This window comes from Engraulis encrasicolus, chromosome 17 (assembly GCF_034702125.1).
Source record: "Engraulis encrasicolus isolate BLACKSEA-1 chromosome 17, IST_EnEncr_1.0, whole genome shotgun sequence".
Taxonomy (NCBI): domain Eukaryota; kingdom Metazoa; phylum Chordata; class Actinopteri; order Clupeiformes; family Engraulidae; genus Engraulis; species Engraulis encrasicolus.
In genome coordinates this window covers 13,623,721-13,638,275 of record NC_085873.1, presented here as the reverse complement: position 1 = coordinate 13,638,275, position 14,555 = coordinate 13,623,721, and the positions used below count along the sequence as shown (strand labels likewise).

Sequence of the window (14,555 nt, the reverse complement as noted above, 5' to 3'; positions counted from 1 at the left end):
TTATTTAACGTCAGATATGGGAAGTTATCAGCTGACAGGAACGAAATAAACTGTTCCGGGAACAACATTTTTTGTTCTAACCGGTTCTGGAATGTCAGTTTATTGATGGAACTCATAACCAGTCAACTTTATGATTCCATTTCTGTTCAGAACGAACGAACAGATTGGGAAAAAATATCGGTTCAAAGCCCTGGTTTTGCAGGCACAAGATAAGTTGCTTTTAATTTATTCATTACGGTACACTACCACTCATAACGCGTAGGTGGATTGCTTGTTTGGAAACTTCTCGGTTTTGAGGGTAATGCAGTTTTTGAAAGTGTAGTGAAGGCGGATGTTTGTGACGTCATCGGCGCGCGGCAGCTGCTATTCATTCATCCTGTCCATCGATTTAGCTAGAGAGACTGAAAATGGGAGAAGATTCAAATTATGACATAGACGACTTTGAATATGATGGCCGTCCATATCACCTTGAGCCAGAGTATAATGATGAGGAGATAATGGAAAGCTAGCCAATCCCGAATGAATAAAAGGATGGCAGGTCTGTGAGCTGTCACTTCAGTCCGGCGCACACTGATGACGTTCAGCTGGCCAAAAAAAATGAGGGCTGGTTTTCGAGCTGTGTCGTGCCGTACCTGGGGAATGAAAAAGCAACAAATGCGGCAGAGTCATGCGGTGTCAAGCTGTACCGGGTAGAAAACGTGCCGTGGAAAAGGGCCTAAAGGCTCCATGAGCCGCCATATTTGTTTCAAAATGGAATACGGACCAGAAATGTGTGTGTGCATACGTGCTGTATGTGCGTGTGCGTGGGTGTGTACTTCGCTGAGGAAGCAGAACAGGTAGATGTTTGCGGTTAAGAGGAGAGATGGAGGTGTTAAACTGTGGTCACTGCTGATGCAGAGAGTCGCTTACTTGGGAAAAAAGTCAAGAATTGCACACCTTCACACCACCAAGCTGATATGAGAGACACCAAAGCCCTGTTTCTTGTTTTTTTACGCTATTAGTTTAGTTTAGAGTTTTGAATTCATACTTTATTTTATTTTTTTGTTGTAAAGCAGTATTTAGGCTGTGTGTGTGTGTGTGTGTGTGTGTGTGTGTGTGTGTGTGTGTGTGTGTGTGTGTGTGTGTGTGTTTTGCGTGTGTGTGCGGGCACGGCTGTGCATGTGAGAATGCGCATCCCTGTATGCATGTGTGGTGTGTGTGTGTGTTGTATTTGTGCATTTCAACATCAAGGCTGTGTGTGGGCGGAGAGGGGCACACACACACACACACACACACACACACACACACACACACACACACACACACACACACACACACACACACACACACACACACACACACACACACACACACACACACACACACACACACACACACACACACACACACAATTTCCGTTACAAAGATGCAAGGTGAGTGTAACACAGGGCTGTCAGTCAGTCTTGGAGAAGTATAGCGACACAAAGACTAAACGCGGAACCCTGAATTTAGACAGCCATGAGCACACGGGCATTTGTCTTGCTGTTTTTCCTCTCCGGAGCCTACCTCAGACCTCATCCTGAAGTTGTGTTCAAAAGAAAAGGACACGATTATTACTATCATCTTCGTGAGTATGCCTATGGCGTACTCTACAGGGTCTCACCAGACGAAGAGTTGCTTGTGGTCAACTGCTCCCAACCAGAGACACTATTGCAAGGCTACGACATCCAATGCCGTGATAAGTATAATAAGATGAGAATCGAGAATCTTACTGTATTCCAGAGTGGAGACTACAGGTATGAGGAGTGGAGTGGGGGAAACACCACATTTACCGACAACTTCCACCTCATTGTCTGTGGAAAATATAAGTACAAAAAAATGCTCTATACATATGAAGACAGCGATGTACTGTGTAGGTCTGACTCTGCTCTAGGGAATGGGAGCAGTGTACAGGTGTATCAGGATCGTGATTATGGGAGTCCCAGTTTAGTGCTGGACACCAACTTGTCACTGGAGCCACTCCAGGAGGATCTGAGGGGCCATCTGGAGGTGGATCTCAACGCCTCTATGGTCAGGTACTCAGAGTTAAATGAAGTTGAACCGTATAAGTTTTATTGCGCATTATGGAATAAAGATCACTGCCAAACTCTAATCAGGAAGTACTTCAAGATATTCCCTAAACGCGTCTGTGGTCATGAAAAAGAGTACCTTACTTTGCCATGCGTGTTGAGAGGGGAGATGCCTGGGCAAGTGCACTGGTCCACTCCCATTGGGGACGCCAGGCTCAGTAACCATCAGACCCTCCAACAGGAAGTGATGTATATGTTGAACGGCAGCCAGACTGGAGACTACTCCCTCATCATTCCCTCTATGTCAGAACAACTCTGTGGAGAATATAGATGTAAAGGGCATGACAGAAGGAGGGTATTTGATCTATTTTTCTGCACAACAGTCTCCCCCTTGCATGTGATGTTTTCTCATGGTGATAGTGTCCGCTTGGATGTTGCTGCAGACAATCAGTCTTTCTTTTTTCGAGGTTCTCGCTTCCAATGGTACCGCCAGAAGGATCTACAACCACAGGTTTTGATTGAGGACTCCAAGGATAGATCTGTGCTCATGCCTGAGGATCTGAGGGCCAGAGTGACTGTGGAGCGCTCTAATTACTCTCTGCTCATCTCCAACCTCACAGCAGAGGACGTCGGGGTGTTCATGTGGAGATTTGTCAGCGACGTTTGCATTGAGAGGGAAATCCACCTCGTGTACAGGGATCCGTTTGGCATGAGCTCTCACTTTTACAGGGTGTACGAGTCACTGCTGGGCGCTGTGCAGCTGTGCATGGTGGCTGCTCTGATCTGGCTGAAGCTGAGGAGCAGAGGAGGAGCGCTGAACCAGGAGATGGAAATGCAGGACATTGACGATGAAGACGTCTATGATGATGTGGAGGAGGCTGAAGGCAGCGTCTGAAATCAACACACGCGCGCGCACACACTTCCCTTTTCTTTCCTTGTTTAAAATGTGAATATTGTATATCATATCTTGAGAAAATGCGTGTGAGTGTGTGTGTGTGTGTGAGAGAGAGAGAGAGAGAGAGAGAGAGAGAGAGAGAGAGAGAGAGAGAGAGAGAGAGAGAGAGAGAGAGAGAGAGAGAGAGAGAGAGTCTGTGTGGTTCAGAAAGTGAGAGCCTCTGTATGACATTCAGTGACAGTAAAAGCCTACTTGTCCTAATATTGTGTATTGGATACGCAACAATCTTTGCTTGCGGATTAGCACAGAGGTCTTCAGTATCTCAACGTATTGATCTCTCAGTTTGAAAGGGGAGCACCATGCTCCTGATTGGTCGGCAGTGTAGCAAAGAGGAGTAGAGTTGCCCCGTCGGGACTCGCACCCCTGCCTTTCGGACCATTTGCTTTTACAAAACTGGATAAACCCTTTGTCTAGGGTATTTTCTGCGCTTGTGAGTGCCTTTTCCATTTCTTTGTAGTAAAATGTCTTGTTTTATAAAAAATAGAAGTGTGTTCAACTGAATTGAGATTTGTGCATGTGTTTCTGTGATCTGTACTGAAAGCCAAACGTTCACACTTCCTTTCACATATGTACATTTATTGTCTTTAATAAACAGATTGGTTTGGTAACGTTTTTGGAGATGTGATTAATCAAAGACAGACACAGGGCAAAGCAGGGCCAGCTCTAGTCAATCTGGTGCCCTAGGCGAACACCTCAGATTTCTGCCTATAGCTAGCGCCGACCCTGGGGCAGAGTGATAGGCTGATGGACAGACGGAAGGAGAGTGTGGAGGAGAGAAGAGAGATAATAAATAATTGTCCATTTCTCTTCTCTCCTCTCCATCTATTACTTGTCCTGTCTTGCAGTTTAATGTCTACAGCGATACTGTGCATTTCTGGAAAATAAGCTAATTTTACACCTCCCCATTTTACACATTTGTCCTGTAAGATTTAATGGTATTTTCTAGCTTGTAACCAGAAGTAGCATCAACCGACTAGGGGAATATCTGGAAGAAAGGAGCTTAGGCGGGATTGCTTCACAATCACAGGGCCGAAGATGAGTCAGCCTGCCCGAAGACAGTGTAATATATGAGAAGGGTCACTCCTATTGGCTCTTATTGTTTCCTCAAAAATGTGAAGCTCCACCTAGATGGCCACCATGGGCAAGTGATGATAATTTTCAGTTATCAACCTCGTAAATTTAAAAGTAAAAAGAACTATGGCTGAATGTTCACATTGTACCACAAACTTCAGCCGCAACTCATGCCAAAGTTATCTGATGACAATGCCATTATAGGGTGTATCAGAGATGGTCAGGAGTGCAGGTGTTCTGTGGAGAATTTCGTCAGAGGATGTCAGACCAACCAACTACCAATGAGATGATGGTTGACTTGAGGAGAACAACACCACCACTGTTGCCTGTCTGTTGCCTGTCAACAAACTGGACTGGGCAGCAAAGTAACTCAGAGCTCAGAGTATCTCTTCTTAAATCAATCCAAACACAAACCAAACACAACCAAAGACAATATTCCATTATGTTATAGGGTAGATGATCAGCTATGGCAACACCCTTCTCGATTCACTGTATATACGCTATTTTCTCAATCTTAGTTTACATTATGTGTGATAACTCAAAACAGCTACTCTTGTCAGATGGCCATCATACCCAATTGGGAAAAATTAGATTCTAGGCTTTAGGAAACGGTATGGTAACCTTTGCCACCTTTTCAATAACGACTAACCCCTCTGGCTCACCTCATGTTGTGAGAGACCATTGTTTTTAAGTGTCTTATAGTACAGTATATATACGTACATTTACATTATAAATTATACACTTAAGTATAAGATGATACATACAGTATCGTCTCATAAATAAATAAATATATTACAAAATATATACAGTATTAATATAATGATCCCTCCTCTCACCTGATGCTGTGAGAGACTGTTGGCTGGAAGTCTGCTGGCAGTGCCGTCCTGCACTTGGGGCATCTCCCTGGCCCTCCCCTGGTCCCAGCTCCTCCAAGGCTCCGCTGGAGGCATAGCTGACAGAACACGTGATGACATGGCAGAGCACACGGCTCCGACAGGGCACACAGGCACACTGGGCATGTCAAGCCGAACCTGCAAAACATTACATTACATTATATCATACTTTACATTACAGTGCTACCTGTAGTCCTGGGGACAGCTAGGTTGTGTAAATGTCCTATCTGAGGTCTTGGGTAAATGTCCTACCTTAGGTCTCTGCTGATAGATTCCTCGTGGTAGGAGTTGAGGATGCGAATAAGCTGCTGCAGACCGTCTTTATTCTGAAGATCCGGGCATTCCTCCATCAACTACAAATGAAAAAATAAAGCAAACCCCACAACCAAATCACAACTGTGTACTGTAGTGTAGTGTTGCAAACCCCATAACCATATAACAACTTTGTAGTGTATTGTTGATTTAGCCGCATACAATGACTCTAAAATGGTGGTGTTGATGTGGCTGTGTGAATGTAACGGGTAGAATATCAGCAACCGTATTGAATGAAAAGGGGTGGCATTCAATAACCCCATGCCAATAATTCCACTTCTCCACCCTTTTCAATGTGAAAGATCTCATTTGAAATAAATCAATTCAGTCGATATACCTTCTTTCTTCCCTGTTTCCTTTCATTTACATTTGTTAACTTTGTGAAGCACATTGAGTTGCACCTGTGTATGAAATGCGCTATATAAATAAACTTGCCTTGCCTTGCCTTGCCTCGGGTGTGTGAGAGTGGTTTTTCAAGTGGCTGTACTGTGTGTGTGAGAGTGTGTGTGCGTGCGTGTTCGTATGCATGTGCATGTGTTTGTACTTGCCTTGTGTATGAGGCTGCAGTGTTTGAGTGTGAGGTCCTCCGTCCTGGCGTCTCTCCTGTTGACCTCCAGAACCACCTGCTCTATAAAGGCAGCAACTGACAGCATCCCACACCATGAAGCCCTGCAGAAGATTAGAAATACATACAGTATGTCTCATAAGTGAGCACACCCCTCACACTTCTGCAGATTTGTGAGTTTATCTTTTCATAGGACAACATTGAAGAAATTTTACTTTGACATAATGATTAGTGACCTGTTATATAACATATATAACCACTTAAATGTGTTGTTCATTCAAAAAAATGTAAATAAATACAGCCATTAATGCTTGAACATGTACCCACAAAAGTGAGTACACCCCAAATTAAAATCCGGTAGAGAAGGGGCCGTTTTGGCCCGAATCGTCTCAAAATGAAAAGGGATTAAATGGGAGGTCATCGGCGTGAGGTAAAACACTAGTATTAGTACAAAGCTCTCAATGAAAACAAATAAAAAGTTACAAAACACAAAACAAAACATATGTTATTGACATAAACCCCCTCCAATTATTTGTTCCTATTTCTTCCAAATATTATGTATCCTTTGTTCGAGTTAACATCATGTACAGTACATGTCAATTAAAAATGACATCAATTGACAAAAAATAGCTACAAATAACTTATGTCAGACATTTCTTCTAATTTTCCACAAATTGTGTTTTCAAACTCGCACTCTCAAAAGAGCACTAAGCAATTGCACAGTTGATGGATGAAGTTCTATGAAGTTAGTGAATATCATAGAGATGTTTTATGAAGTTAATTAATATCATTGAGGTGTTGTACTGTATGAAGTTACCTGATAGCATTGAGGTGTTGTATGCATCCAGGACTGCAGAGGGCGCTGTAGCTCTGGCCAAAAGCGCCCTCCACACAGGACTTCAACAGCAGCACCCTCTGAAGAAACTCCCGGCACTCCTGCAGCGACGTCACAGCCTGAAGCTTTGTCTCCTCCACACACATGCCAAGCGCCCAGATGTCTTCTCTCTGTGAAAACACAGAGCATGGTATTCAGCACAGCTTATACAAAGCCACTTACAGTTATTAATCAGTACAGGGTATTGGTTACAGTCCCTGGATGATTGTGGGGTTAGGTGCCTTGCTCAAGGGCACTTCAGCCATGGAGTGAGAGAGGGAGGGAGGGAAGGGTGGGATTTGAACCGGCAACCCTCTGATGCAAAGCCCATCTCCTTAACTACTAGGCCACAACTGCGCCCATCACACATCACAATTTAAAGTTCAATTGTTATAGCGGAATGTACCCCAACTTTAACGCTCCAATGTCCTGCCATATATTCTCTTGCCTAGTAAAACCATGACACCAAAAACATATATTTATATAGCACAATATCACAACTATACAGTTGACTCAAGGTGTTTATACACATAAGCACTTGTGCACATAGATGCAAATGCACAGTCACATTCCACATAGCTCTGGAGGCTGCCAAGAAGGCGATAATTGTCCAGGGTTCACATGAGAAAGTGCACACACACATACACATACACACACACGCACACATACACACACAATGTAGTAAGGTCAACTAATTGTCTAAACTCTTCACCCATGTGGACAACCAAATTAATACCATTATTTACTCACAAGGAGCAAAGGTAGAGAAACGGCAGGATTTTAAAAAATCTTTTCGAGCTGGTTTGTCCACATCTGCAGTAAATATTCAGCAGTCTATCTGGTCACCATTTCTGTGATTAAAATAAAATGAAGTAAAATAAAATACTAGCCCTCTATAAAGGCTGCAATTAACACCATCCTACACCACGATGACTTGCATGACACAAAGGCAGGTGATTAAATGCAAATTAATATAAAATTAAATAAAAAAAAATAGGTCTGGTCACCATTTCTGTGGTGTCCCACTGCGAGTCCTTCTGTAGGATCTGGTGTGCGAGATGCGGCTGTAGCTGAAGGATGTGATGTAGCGTGTCCAGCCGTGCAGCATAGCGTCGGTGTGCTGCGAGGATCCAGGCAGGAGAGAGCAGCGGGGCTGGGGACACTGACATGGAGCACTGCAGAGCATGAACACAACCCAGCTCGGCTCTGATCAGAACCTGCAGAGATGTTACCAATACAACATGTCAAGAATGGAGCCTTTTGTAGTAGAGGTGAAGCCTTTTGTAGCAGAGGAGGCATAGGCTAGGGTAGGTCAATCAGTGAAGCCTCACCACCATTGATGCTGAATAGAGGGGACTTGGAATACGTATGTACGGTAACCTCATGCAGCACGATGTCCAAGGTGAGGGTGCAAAACAAGTGGATAACTTTCCAGACAGAACAGCCATTTGCTTCTCTTTTTCTTACTAGCCTTGTGATGGTCTATTATGAGACTATTTCAGATATCACTGTCATGTGCATAGGAGAAATATTCCTAGCCTGAAGTATTAGAGATCGCAAATTATGCAAGGGCACTGATATTTTTGTTTTCATTTTGTTCTGACCTCATGGGGGGCCAGAACCTTGCCGTCCAAGGGCCGCATCTGGCCCCAGGGCCGCCATTTGAATAGCCCTGCCGTAGGCTCTATTCTCATGTGAAGCAACGGCGGGGGTTGGGACTAGACACGCTAGCCAGAAAAAAAATGCCCATTCCTATTCATCTCCATGGGAGGCTTGAGCCAGTGCATCTCCTTGTCAGTTCTTGTCTAGTTCAAGTCTAGTCTATTTCAGGCAAACGGTAGTTTCCCATCCATTTTAAAGAAGCCACATTTTTTGGGGCTGATCCTTTATATCAGAGAGCTATTTAAATTGTTTAAATGACCAAAGAGCATTGTTAGTTGACTTGATTGACAGAATTATTTTGATTGACAGTCAAACGCAACAATTGTCCCATCAGCGCTGGTTCTCAGCGTTGCTAAGGAACGAATTCAGACTTTTAGGGGGGAACAATCATCGCAGGTCAATCGCAGATGCTTAAAAAACGTTGTAGGCTAAGGAATACAATAGGAGAACGCTATCCATGTATACGTCAGTGATCACCACTGTTTCAGGACAAAGGGACAGTAGAGCACGATGCTCACCTGAAGTTCCTCCTCCGACTGAACTTTGAAAGAGAGCAGCACAAAGTCCCGAAGGTAGCGCAGCCCGAATTCCTGCCGGTCCTGCTCCGACAGCTTACTGAAGCATCCACTGAGACGGCTGCTGGACGCTGAGGTGACGAACTGCTGAACCCTCTGACTGTCACTCTGTTGCTGGCCTGAGGTGGGTGAGAAGGACGCAGTGTTGGGGGGAAGTTCATTTTCAACGGGAGCTAGTTCAAAGTTCAGTTGACACATTTCAAAATGAAAGAGTTTGCTCATAGTTCACAACTGTTTATAGTTAATAGTTCGTTCATAGTTCCAAAACTGTTTCTTTTTTATCAGAACAGTGAAAATATATTGTGTGTTAGATGTCATATGTTGTTCATATTCACTTCATATTCAAGGCTTACCAGGAATAAACTGGGCTTCGTCCCACAGCTCCTGGTAGTGTGTTCTGATGAGCCAACTGAAGGGGGCAGCAGAGGGCTGGCTGCGACCTCCCAGCACCAGGTGACCCTGCACAGGGATCTCCTCCTCTGTTGTACTGTAAATCAGGAAAGTATAAGGTATGTAATCAGCATGAATACTGTAGTGAGGGCTAAAGACATGCTTTGTAATGATGATGAAGAGGATGATGGCGGTGGTGATTATGGCGATTGATAATGGTAATTGATGACGAGGATGAAAATGATGTGGACGATTTTTAACTAATATAACTTAAGAAAGCCCCATATTAATTTCATAAGGCCCTTCGTTCAGACATTGATATTAGCACCCCTTGTGTTTCCTCCAATGCAATAATGACCTTGTGTCCCCTCCTATGCAATAATGACTACCTTGACGTGTGTATGAGGGTGAGGTCCAATATCTGCTGGTCACTGGCGATGTCCAACCACAGGCCAATGAGCCCGTCACTGAGCCCAGCGCAGTAGGCCAGGTCCAGATTGGCATCCCTGTCGAGCACTTCGAGGACCCGTGCCAACACAGGTGTAAGAGCAGTCTGCAAGCAGCGCCACAGTGTGTGCCTGTCAGAGAAAAAAGAGACAAAAAAGGAAGTGTTTATCCATTTTAGTTCTATCATTTTGGTCTTTTTCTTTTTTTGTTTGTTCGCCAGACTCCAAATCCACACAAAACAGACAAGGACAATCAAACAAAAACTACAAATAGAATTAATTAAACATTACACAACCTCAGGCAATCATTTCATTTAGAATAAGAGTCATCATGTAGTACTGTACACTTTACATATATATAGGCAATAAATTGAATAATTTATTCATTCCAACTCCCTACCATCATTTTATGTTGAGCAATCGTGTTATTTTGATGGAACAGCTGAGAAAAAAAGATTTTACCGCAGTGTGCCGCTTTCTTGCAAAGCCTGCCTCTTTTTGGCCTCCTTGTTGACCCAGTCTTGAGGACAAAGCATGACCTCTTCCCTCTCAGCCAAGATGGCCACCAGCCTCTTCAGCAGCACCCTCTGAAAACGGGCTGCACAACAAGACAGCAGAAGACAGCATGCAAACTTTCATTTCGCCTTTTACCTCACCTTAGCTTAGGAAGAAAAATGTCTGAGGAAGGTCTGCCGACCAAAAACTTGGTGATTAAATGAGCAAAAGGATTTAAGTGTGCAGACATTTTTCTTTCTTAGTAGACAGTTTTTCATTCATCTTTGTCATCTTTTAATTGCAAATGCGGTGTAATCCGTTTAAAAACCTGACCTTAGCTTTACCTTTCTGACGCATTTAAGAGTGTGAATACAACATATAAGGCAGGCAAGCCAGCACAGAGGAGGGCGACGAAGGGGCCAGTTACCCCAGGGTCAGGGAAAGGAGGGGGGCAGGCAGAATTGGGTCATCATTACATTGTATGTATTGGGTTTGGGGCCCTTTCAGATGACTTTTCCCTTGGCCTGGTCAAATCTGTCAGTGGCCCTGTATATATTTTTTTGGTCTTTGCCGTCAGTTGTATTTGAGAGTGTTGACATAAGCAGCCGTGGGTGTGTGGAAGTGGGTGGGCTTTAGATCAGAGGGTTGCTGTCATGAGCACTCTCTCCCCTGGGTAACAATCTTAATTGCATTCAATTCTCTGCCACTCTGCTCACTCTCTCCCTACTCTGCCTAACGAGCTCCACCTGGCTCCGCCCTGCTCTGCTCTGCTACCTGGCCAGCTGCGCTGCATTTCCCACTCACCTTCCTCACCTTGCCCCACTCTGCTCTAATTACTCTCCCAGCTGCACTGCATTTCTCCACTAACCTCTCCCAGTATATATAGCCCTGTTTTTCAGCCAAGCCCTGTCAGATCGTCTTCATACCTGGACCAGTAACCTGCCTGTCTGTCTACCCTCTGACTCCTACCTGAGATTCCGATCCGTTCTTGACTGCCTCCCTGTTCTACTGCCCCGGCTATCCCGACCTGCCTTCTGGATCTCGACTACTCTCCAATCTTCAGCCCCTCCGGTAACTCGATTCTGCCTTCTGTCTCTCACCACGATTATTGCCCAGCCCTGGTCTGTACTACTGCCTGCCATTCATATTGCTGTTGTGTGTGTGTTCCCCCAGGTCTCCGACCACCAGACGAGCGAGCCCAGACGCTTCACCACCCTCAGCCCGATACGCCGCTCGATCACTGGGGGACACACACACTAGGCACTTTGGACTGGAAACCCCCGGACACTTGGTGACCCCCGGAGCCCAGGTAACCCACAGGACCCTGAAGAACCCCTGAGCCCCAAGCACCCCTGGAACCCCTGACACCCCTGGCACTCCTAGCACCCCTGGAACCGGCACCTCCGAAGACCTCAAGATACACTCACTCCTCTTCCCCCCCCTGAACCCCTTCAATAAACAACTCTGAATTTGAACTTGCGCTCTTGGGTCGTCTTCTGTCCCTGACAGAACGATCTGACCATCATGGACCCAGCGCACTCCCTGACCACGATGGAGGAAGAGCCAGAGATGACTGCCCTACAGCGACTGGAACGCACTGAGGGAGACATCAATCGGATGGCTGGCGACATCGCTTCCCTTCTCCAGCTAGTCAACCAGCAGCAACAACAGATCCAGCAGCAACAGCAACAGCTTCAGCAGCAGCAGCAACAGTTTCAGCTGCAACAGCAACAGTTCCAACTGCAGCAACAACAGCTAGTCCAAGCCCTGCAACTACTCTCAAATCCGGCTACTCCACCTGCACCCACCCCTGGTTCTTCTGTTCCTGTACCACCGACACTCCTTCATCCCTCCGCTGGAGGTCCCAATGCTGCAGGCCCGGCAGTGCTGCCACCAGATCCCCACGCTCCTGAACCAAAGATTGGGAACCCAGAACGTTTTGATGGAAACCAGAAGCAAGTAAGACCATTCTTGAGCAGCTGCCGAGTCCAGTTCGCACTACAGCCCAGGACTTTCTCAACAGAGGGAGCCAAGGTGGGGTACGTCATCACACATCTCACCGGTCGAGCTCGGTTGTGGGGAACGGCGGAATTCGACCGGCAAACCCCAGCCTGTGCCTCCTTCAGTGCCTTTGAGGAGGAGATGTTAAAGGTCTTTGACCTTGGCTCGCCAACAGCCGAAGCGTCACAAGCTCTGCTCACCATCCGTCAGGGCAATAGGACAGTAGCAGACTTCTCCATTGACTTTCGTACCCTGGCCAGTCAAAGCTCGTTTAACCCAGAGGCACTGGTGCAAGCCTTCCTCCACAGCCTGGCGGACTATATCAAAGACGAGCTTGTTTCCCATGACCCGCCCTCAACGCTTCATGCCGCTATTGACCTTGCCGTCCGCATTGACCGCCATATACAGACCCGGAGGAGGGAGAAGGGCCGTCTCAGTCAACCTGCCATCCGCACTCGGGTCGATACCTCCTCTGTCCAGCCCCTGCCTGTCAAGTCCCAAAGCCAACTCAATCAGCCTGAGCCCATGGAGATTGGCCGTGCCTCTCTGACTCCCGAGGAGCGTCGACGCCGTCTAAGCTCCAACCTTTGCCTCTACTGTGGTGGTGAAAATCACCGTGTCGCCACTTGTCCGGCAAAAGCCGCAGCTCACCAGGTGTAAGGGAGATCCGGGTGAGCTCAACAAATCTTCAGTCTCCCTCCATCCGAAAAACCCTGCTTCATCTCCGCCTTCAGCTTTCCGACACCACTCATACGTTGGCCGCCCTTGTGGATTCCGGAGCTGAAGCAAACATCATGGACCCTGAGCTTGCACGGCAACTGGGCGTGAACCATCATCAACTGACACAACCCATTCCTGCACGAGCCCTGGATGGGCATCATCTTGGCACTGTCACTCACATCTCCGCCCCTGTGACAATCCTGCTGTCAGGAAACCACCAGGAGTCCATCCAGTTCCACCTCCTACACTCACCTGGCCAACCACTCATCCTTGGATACCCGTGGCTCCGTCAGCACAACCCCCACATCGACTGGGAGACCGGAACAGTCCGTGAGTGGGGAAGGAGTTGTCACCAGACCTGTTTAAGGGGGGCCACCCTGCCCGTTCACCGGGAAATATCTAGCGCTACCCCCGACATATCCAATGTTCCGGCCTGTTACCACAGCCTGAAAGAGGTGTTCAACAAATCCAAGGCGACATCTCTACCCCCACACAGACCCTATGACTGCGCGATTGATCTCCTGCCTGGCACAGCACCCCCCAAGGGTCGTCTTTATTCACTGTCTGCCCCGGAAAGAAAGGCCATGGAGGACTACATTAATGACTCTCTTGCCGCCGGGATAATCAGACCGTCATCTTCCCCCGCAGGAGCGGGATTCTTCTTTGTCGGTAAGAAGGACGGTTCTCTTCGTCCATGCATAGATTACCGGGGTCTGAACGACATCACGGTTAAGAATCGCTACCCACTGCCCTTACTTTCGTCTGCCTTCGAACTGCTGCAGGGAGCCACCGTATTCTCAAAGCTGGACCTTCGCAATGCCTACCATCTGGTGCGGGTGAGGGAGGGAGACGAATGGAAGACAGCGTTCAACACACCAACAGGCCACTATGAATATCTCGTCATGCCCTTCGGCCTCACCAATGCCCCAGCAGTTTTTCAAGCCCTAGTGAATGATATCCTCAGGGACATGCTAAATACGTTCGTATTTGTGTACCTTGACGATATTTTAATATTCTCAAAGACTCTGTCAGAACACACGCACCACGTCCAGTTGGTCCTGCGCCGCCTGCTGGAGAACTCTCTTTTCGTGAAGGCAGAGAAGTGCGAGTTCCATGCCAAAACCGTTTCATTCCTGGGGTATGTGGTGACCGAGGGCAGCATTCAGATGGATCTCACGAAGGTGTCGGCTGTCACTTCCTGGCCAGTTCCTGAGTCTCGGAAAAAGTTGCAACAGTTCCTGGGCTTTGCAAACTTTTATAGGAGATTCATCAGAAACTATAGCACAGTGGCTGCACCACTCACGGCGCTAACCAGCACTAAACAACCGTACCAATGGACATCAGCTGCTGATAAGGCCTTCAATATCCTCAAGACACGTTTCACTTCTGCTCCCATCCTCCAGATGCCAGATGCAGCAAGGCAGTTTGTGGTGGAGGTAGATGCTTCAGACGTGGGAGTGGGTGCAGTGCTTTCTCAAAGAGCAGCTGAGGATGACAAGATGCACCCCTGTGCCTTCTACTCCCGTCGGCTAACCCCAGCCGAATGCA

At 46.8% G+C, this 14,555-nt stretch overlaps 1 protein-coding gene across 1 annotated transcript in view; it reads right to left on the bottom strand.

Moving 5' to 3' along the window:
• rnf213b (ring finger protein 213b) overlaps positions 1 to 14,555 on the bottom strand; it is a 76,143-nt gene that overhangs the window by 27,043 nt on the left and 34,545 nt on the right. The window contains exons 33-41 of the mRNA XM_063221788.1: positions 10,254 to 10,389; positions 9,735 to 9,923; positions 9,309 to 9,442; positions 8,899 to 9,074; positions 7,726 to 7,935; positions 6,662 to 6,849; positions 5,828 to 5,948; positions 5,220 to 5,320; positions 4,911 to 5,105 (exon numbers count right to left, since the gene is read on the bottom strand). Of these exons, the coding sequence (XP_063077858.1) occupies positions 4,911 to 5,105; positions 5,220 to 5,320; positions 5,828 to 5,948; positions 6,662 to 6,849; positions 7,726 to 7,935; positions 8,899 to 9,074; positions 9,309 to 9,442; positions 9,735 to 9,923; positions 10,254 to 10,389 (1,450 nt within the window). The remainder of the gene's footprint in view (positions 1 to 4,910; positions 5,106 to 5,219; positions 5,321 to 5,827; positions 5,949 to 6,661; positions 6,850 to 7,725; positions 7,936 to 8,898; positions 9,075 to 9,308; positions 9,443 to 9,734; positions 9,924 to 10,253; positions 10,390 to 14,555) is intronic.